This window comes from Rhinopithecus bieti, unplaced genomic scaffold (genome assembly GCF_001698545.2).
Source record: "Rhinopithecus bieti isolate Rb0 unplaced genomic scaffold, ASM169854v2 scaffold_20891, whole genome shotgun sequence".
Lineage (NCBI taxonomy): Eukaryota > Metazoa > Chordata > Mammalia > Primates > Cercopithecidae > Rhinopithecus > Rhinopithecus bieti.
Genome location: NW_016810137.1, coordinates 743,207 through 751,008, shown reverse-complemented (window position 1 = coordinate 751,008; position 7,802 = coordinate 743,207). Strand labels below are relative to the sequence as shown.

The 7,802-nt window shown below is 40.0% G+C and overlaps 1 protein-coding gene across 5 annotated transcripts in view; it reads left to right on the top strand.

The window, feature by feature from the left end:
- TMEM41B (transmembrane protein 41B) overlaps positions 1 to 7,802 on the top strand; it is a 31,194-nt gene that overhangs the window by 18,441 nt on the left and 4,951 nt on the right. For 3 of the 5 annotated variants that reach the window (XM_017891454.1, XM_017891455.1, XM_017891453.1), the window contains exons 4-7: positions 135 to 263; positions 4,495 to 4,588; positions 5,209 to 5,313; positions 6,395 to 6,533. In XM_017891454.1, the coding sequence (XP_017746943.1) occupies positions 135 to 263; positions 4,495 to 4,588; positions 5,209 to 5,313; positions 6,395 to 6,533 (467 nt within the window). Of the gene's footprint in view, positions 1 to 134; positions 280 to 4,487; positions 4,589 to 5,208; positions 5,314 to 6,394; positions 6,536 to 7,802 lie in introns of those variants that run through there. The other 2 variants (XM_017891456.1, XM_017891457.1) reach the window with 2 other exon arrangements.

The following is a 7,802-nucleotide window of genomic DNA, read 5'->3' as shown; positions in this document are numbered from 1 at the left end:
AAAAAAAAAAAAAAAAAAAAGACTTAACAGATCAAGGCATCAAATCATTTTGGATAAAACTTCATGTCGTGAACTTGACTTTGATATTATCTTGGCAAAATTCTCTTCTAAAATTTTTCACTTTATTTCTTTAGAGAAGAAAGAGTGAATATGAAGGTTCCCAGAGATATGGATGATGCCAAGGCTCTAGGAAAAGTTTTATCCAAATATAAGGACACCTTTTATGTTCAAGTACTTGTAGCTTATTTTGCTACATATATTTTGTATCCTTTTAACTGAAAACATGTTTTCTAATTTTGTTCAAGAAAAAGTGTAAAAGTCTGCTCTTCATTTATACATATTTTCCTTTTAAAATTTGTTGTTGCAGTGTAACTATATTAAATAATTGAAAATTTGAAATGGAAACAAATTATCACTTTAACAGTTTCCTGAACTGTTTTTATGTCTGAATATTATCACAAGTTCTTTTGGTTCTTTTGTATTCTGCTTTTTTCACTTATCAAACATTTTCCTTTACTGCATATTATGTTATGGGTTTGATTTATAATTGTATTAATTAACTGATGATATTAGTTTATATAAGTATTTTAAATTACTAGTCAAAATAGTATTTTTATAATTGTTCTCTTAGGGTTGGAGGTATGTGTTAATTTTTATAGATATGTATTATGAATCTCCTTTGTTCATGATTTTTTTCTTGCCTTGTTTCCTTTGTAGAAATTCTTAAGATACTTATTCAAAGGAATGAATTTTTTTTACAATTTGATAGATATTTATTTTATAGAAATATATTACATTTTAACTAGTCAGGAATATAGCTTTATTTCAAACTGCTTATGCTGTGGGTGCTTAATTTTGCAAATTGTGGAGTTTAATTTTTCATGTCTGATTTGTTAATATCTTTTATTCTTATCCAAACTATTTTCCAGATCTTCTCAGTTAATGAAAGACATTACCTCTTGATGTAAAAATAATCATCATTTTTAACAATTTTTTTTTTTTTGAGATGGAGTTTCGCTCTTGTCACACAGGCTAGAGTGCAATGGTGCAATCTCTAGTCACTGCAACCTCTACCTCCTGGGTTCAAGCGATTCTCCAGTCTCAGCCTCCCAAGTAGCTGGGATTACATGCGCCTGCCGCCATGCTCAGCTAATTTTTGTATTTTCAGTAGAGTCAGGGTTTCACCATGTTGACCAGGATCGTCTCAAACCCCTGACATCAGGTGATCCACCCACCTCAGCCTCCCAAAATGCTGGGATTACAGGCGTGAACCACCACGTCTGGCAGAAAAGGAATTATTTTAATGACATTAAACAATTTGGACGTTGAAAATGTGGGGTTTTATTTTATTTATTTTATTTATTTATTTATTTTTTGAGACAGAGTGTCGCTCTTGTTACTCAAGCTAGAGTGCAGTGGAGCGATCTGGGCTCACTGCAACCTCTGCCTCCTATGCTGAAGCAATTCTCCTGTCTAAGCCTCCTGAGTAGCTGGGACTACAGGAGCGTGCCACCATGCCCGGCTAATTTTTGTGTTTTTGGTAGAGACAGCGTTTCACCATATTGATCAGGCTGGTCTCAAACTCCTAACCTCAGGTGATCCACCTGCCTCGGCCTCCCAAAGTGCTGCAATAACCGGCGTAAGCCACTGCACCTGGCCTATATTTACTTATTCATTTCTGAGATGGAGTCTCACTCTGTTACCCAGGCTGGAGTGCAATGGCGCAATCTCGGCTTACCACAGCCTCCGCCTCCCAGGTTCAAGCATTATCCTGCCTCAGCCTCCCAAGTAGCTGGGACTACAGGCACGCACCACCACTCCCGGCTAGTTTTGTTTTGTTTTGTTTTTGTTTTTTGAGACAGAGTCTCGCTCTGTCGCCCAGGCTGGAGTGCAGTGGCACGATCTCGGCTCACTGCAAGCTCCGCCTCCTGGGATCATGCCATTCTCCTGCCTCAGCCTCCCAAGTAGCTGGGACTACAGGCGCCTGCCACCACGTCTGGCTAATTTTTTGTACTTTTTTAGTAGAGACGGGGTTTCAGCGTGTTAGCCAAGATGGTCTTGATCTCCTGACCTCATGATCCGCCCACCTCGGCCTCCCAAAGTGCTGGGATTACAGGCGTGAGCCAGTGCACCCGACCAGTTTTTGTATTTTTAGTAAGAAACAGGATTTCACTATGTTGGGCAGGCTGGTCTCGAACTCCTGACCTCATGATTCTCCCACCTGGGCCTCCCAAAGTGCTGGGATTATATGCGTGAGCAACCGCACCCAGCCTTATTTTTATTTTTATTTTTTGAGACAGAGTCTCACTCTTTTGCCCAGACCAGAGGTCAGTGGCATGATCTTGGCTCACTACAACTTCTGCCTCCTGGGTTCAAGTGATTCTTGTGTCCCAACCTCCTGAGTACCTGGCATTACAGGCATGAGCCACTGTGCCCAGCCAATTTTTGTATTTTTATTAGAGATGGGGTTTCATCATGTTGGCCAGGCTGTTCTTCAACTCTTAGTCTCAAGTGATCCACCCTCAGCTTCCCAAAGTATTAGGATTCCAGGCGTGAGCCACTGCACCCAGCCTGAAATATGTTGATATAGGGCATCGTGACACTCGTTTCTCAACTTTGTTTTTTTCCCCCAATTTCAGCTCTGATTTTAGGTTTCCTTTTCAGACAAGTAGGAATTTCACCAAATTTTAGGGGAAAAAAAAGAAAAAAAAAAGTTGCATTAAACAATAACAACAAAAACAACAAAACACTTCCTGGGAACTTGTCCTCATTTATTCCTGCCTCTCTCAATTTCCTCAAGGGAAAATTTCCATTTATCTCCTTTCATCCTTTGGAGTCTTGCTTTCTTTTCTTTTCTTTTTTTTTTTTTTAATTATTATACTTTTAAGTTCTGGGATACATGTGTGCAACATTGCAGGTTTGTTACATAGGTATACATGTGCCGTGTTGGTTTGCTGCACCCATCAACTCATCATTTACATTGAGTATTTCTACATTTATATATGTGTGAAACTATCTGTAATATGATCTTTTGTTTCATTTTGTTTTTTTGAGATGGAGTCTCGCTCTGTTGCCAGGCTGGCGTGCAGTGGTGAGATCTCGACTCACTGCAATCTCCCGTCTCCCATGTTCAAGCCATTCCCCTGCCTCAGCCTCCCGAGTAGCTGGGACTACAGGCGCCCACCACCACGCCCGGCTAATTTTTTGTATTTTAGTAGAGACAGGGTTTCACCATGTTGGCCAGGATGGTCTCGATCTCCTGACCTCATGATCCGCCCGCCTCAGCCTCCCTAAGTGCTGGGATTACAGGCATGAGGCACCCTACCCGGCCCATATAATACAATCTTAACCCAAAATGTGTGTGTGTGTGTGTATTTTGTTTTTAACAGAGACATGTAGGAGACAGGTGGAAAATTTGAGGCTGATTGATTAGAGAGTGTCGAGTTTTAGTACTATATGTGGTTGATACTTGAAGCCATGGAAATTGCCAAATTTATCAAACGAAAAGGAGAGTGTGACTAACAGAACATTAGAGAAATTTCAGACTAGAGGGCAAAGAGAAAAATCTAGAGAAGAAATTACCTGTAATGTAGAAGAAAAAGTACAGTTCACTGAAGCCATGTTTCATGCAGGATGAAGTCTAATCCTATGCAGGGATCACTGAAAGGTGACTGTTAAGAAAAAGTTATTACTATTGGCTATGAGGAAGTTTCAATAGCATAGTGGAATAGTAAAGCAGGTCACGGGGAACAAGGAGAGAATCTCCTCCGAGGAAGTGAAGATGAGCAGTAGCTGATCACTTGAGCCCAGGAGTTCAAGACTAGCCTGGGCAACATAGCCAGACCTCATCTCTACAAGTAATAAAAATTGGCATGGTGACACACATGTCTGTGATCCTAGCTACTTGCGAGGTTTAAGTGGGAGAATTGCTTGAGCTTGGGCAGTTGAGGCTGCAGTGAGCCATGAGTGCTCCACTGCATTCCAGCCTCGGTGACAAAGCAAGACCCCTTCTCAAAAATAAATAAGATTTGTGACTTTTACTGTATTTCATAATTTCTATTCTTATTTTATTTTTCTTATTTTTTTAATTCTCTTGTAGCTCCTATTCCTTTAAAATGAGTAGTGAATTTAGGTAAATCTTCATAATTAAATTAGAAATAATTATATGTACATGATTTCCCTGAAAACATTTGGGAGTAAAATGTATTAGAGAAGCACTGAAAGATTACGGAAGACCTTTTCTTTTTTCCTCCCCCAAAGTGCCCGATTCCTCTCTATCTAGATACTGGATTTTTGTCTTGGAAACCTTTTAGTAGTGCACACTTGCTAGTATTTATGATACTGTTTAGTAATTGGTCAACTTAGAGGCTAAATCTTTGGATATAATCTCATTATATGATAATTTCTGTATTTATACTTTTTTCCCGAAATGTTACATTTGTCTTTTAAAATTCCACTTAATTGTGTTCTAATCCTTAACTTAAAAGTTACCAGCTTGCAAACATTTGCTATTCCAGGCTCTATATTTCTCAGTATACTTTCAGGGTTTCTTTATCCCTTTCCACTAGCCTTATTTCTTGTTTGTTTGGTAAGTATGAAAAAATAAAATTGGGAGACTGAAAAAAAAAACAATAGAATGATGAGGATGATGATATTTTAATCCCACTAGTCTATGTAAGCATAAACTCATTAGTTTAAGAGGAGTTAAAGTCCCTTCACGAGGAGGTGTTACAATTTGTTTTTCCCCCAGAACAGACCAATTATAAACTTAGTTGCATTTATAAGCTATGTGTTAGCTTTTCTTTCCTATTGGATTTTGTAACTGCGACAGTCCAAAGGAGTATTGGTGAGCACAATGAGTTAAGTCCTAGGGCCAGAGGTGGTGTTTTCAAGCTTAGAAATTGTGGGGGTCGGGAGGAGGTTGGAAATTGGCTCCTGAAATTTTATTCTTACGCTAAAGGCTAGCATTAATTATTTGGATATAGTCACAAGGTGTAATCACAAGTGCCAGTTTGTTTTAGCTGATCTCATTTGAGGTACAATTTGGTCTGAGAAAGTACTAGATCATCTCTGCACAAGAGATGTCTTGCAGAGTACCCTCCCCACCTCCGAAAGAAGTAAATTAATTGAGCTTTTACTCAGGTGAATAAATCAATGTGAGTAAGACAGAAAAATACAAAATGCTTATGGCTTCTTTTTGTTTTCCAGTGTTCTGGACTTGGTGCCTCTTTTTGTTATATGCTTTCCTATTTAGTTGGGAGACCAGTTGTATACAAATACCTAACAGAGAAAGCAGTAAAATGGTCACAGCAGGTAAACATGTATTCTTAAATTATTTGATGTAACTCTTCGTTAATTGGAAGGTCTGTGTTTAGTTCCTGCATGAATTAGCTACATGTATTAACCCAACACAAATTATTTCCTAAGTTAACTCAAGTAATAACAACTATCTTCTGACCAAATAAAAATAGGTGGTAGGCAAATATGAATGTTAATAATTTCACATACAAATGTTTTAGACCTGTGATGGTAATTTTATTTATCCTAGTAAATTCAATCAGCAGAGAAGTCAAAGTGTCAGTATAAAGGCATCCACATAATTAGATACCTATCCGTTTTATGTTAATACAGTATTCTGTGTATGTGTTATTGAAACACTTGTATCAGCCAACTCTCAGCGCATTTTTTTCTTTTCTTTTTTTTGAGACACAGTCTCGCTCTGTCACCCAGGCTGGAGTGCAGTGGCATGACCTCAGCTCACTGCAACCTCTGCCTCCCGGGTTCAAGCAATGCTCCTGCCTGCCTCAGCCTCCCGAGTAGCTGGGATTATAGGCACATGCCACCACGCCTAGCTAATTTTTTGTAGTTTTAGTAGAGACAGGGTTTCACCATGTTGGCGAAGCTGGTCTCAAACTCCAGACCTCAGGTGACCCTCCTGCCTCAGCCTCCCAAAGTGCTAGGATTACAGGCATGAGTCACCACTGGCCTTTTTTGATCTTTTCTCTTTTCATTTCTTTTCGAGTCAGAGTTTCACTCTTGTTGCCCAAGCTGAAGTGCATCTTGGCTCACTGCAACCTCCGCCTCCCAGAGATTCTCCCGTCTCAGCCTCCCAAGTAGCTAGAATTTCAGGCGCATGCCACCACTATTCTTGGTAGAAATGGGTTTCACCATGTTAGCCAGGCTGTTCTCGAACTCCTGACCTGAGGTGATCTACCTGCCTTGGCCTCCCACAGTTCTGGGATTACAGGCATGAAGCACCATGCCAGCCTGATCATTTGTCTTGGGTATGCTCTAAAGTATCAGGAATGAGAATTTGAAATAAGGTGTTTATATTAAGCGACTTATTTTGAAGTTTTCCTCAATCTGATGCTAATTATTTTCTTTCTTATGACAGGTTGAGCGTCATAGAGAACATCTCATTAACTACATTATATTTTTGAGAATAACACCATTTCTGCCTAATTGGTTTATTAATATCACGTCTCCTGTGATAAACGTGCCATTGAAAGTTTTTTTTATTGGTACTTTTCTAGGTAAGGCCTCTGGTTTTTGCCGTGTGTGAGCTCACTGTGTACATATCTAACAGTGTCCAGCTGATCTAGATTGCATGCATGCTCTCTGCAGATATGCCAGCACCATCTAGAACTCTTGGGCACAAAGTCTGGCTGTATAAATAGATACTCAGAAGTATTTGTTGCACTGTGTTGATTTAGGTTATTTTTGTGTTGCCTCTTTAAAGAAGAGCACTTTCTACTGTATATCGTTTTAATAATAGAGAGTTAAGCAGGACCTATAACCTCCAGTCCCTCTAAGTGGAGAGGAAAAAAAATCAAATTGCCTTTTTTGAGCAATTTTCTCCTATGTCCCTTCCCCTTCCCCTTCCCTGAGTCTCACCCTGTCGCCCAGTCTGGAATGCAGTGGCACAATCTCGGCTCACTGCAAACTCCGCCTCCTGGGTTCACGCCATTCTCCTGCCTCAGCCTCCCGAGTAGCTGGGACTACAGGCACACGCCACCATGCCTGGCTAATGTTTGTATTATTAGTAGAGATGGGGTTTCACCATGTTGGCCAGGCTGGTCTCAAACTCGTGACCTTGTGATCCTCCTACCTCAGCCTCTCAAAGTGCTGAGATTACAGGCGTGAGCCACCACGCCCAGCCCTTTCTTTTTTTTTTGAATGTTGCTTTGGCAAAATGGTTCCTTTGTGTTTTTTGGAGTTTTTTTTGTTTATTTGATTGTTTGGTTTTTTTTTTTGAGACAAGAGTCTTGCTTTGTCACCTAGGCTGGAGTGCAGTGTGGCACGATCTCACCTCACTGCAAGCTCGGCCTCCTGGGTTCATGCCATTCTCCTGCCTCAGCCTCCTGAATAGCTGGGACTACAGGCGTCTGCCACCACGTCCAGTTAATTTTTTGTATTTTTAGTAGAGATGGGGTTTCACCTTGTTAGCCAGGATGGTCTTGATCTGACCTTGTTATCCACCCGCCTTGGCCTCCCAAAGTGCTGGGATTACAGGCGTGTGGTACCGTGCCCGGCAGCAAATTTGTTTCCTGATGAAGTATTAAAATGTTGAACTTGAATTTTCGGGAGAGAATTGATCCTATTTTTCCTTTTATTGAGACCAGCATTTATTGTGGATGTTATCAAAAGTATGGAGAAAGCAATGATCAACAAACATTCTTGCTTTTAAAGAAATAATACTTGATTTTGCTTTTGTGTGTGTGTGTTTTTTGTTTTTTTGTTGTTGTTGAGACAGTTTCGCTCTTTTTTTTTTTTTTTTTTTTGAGACGGAGTCTGGCTGTGTC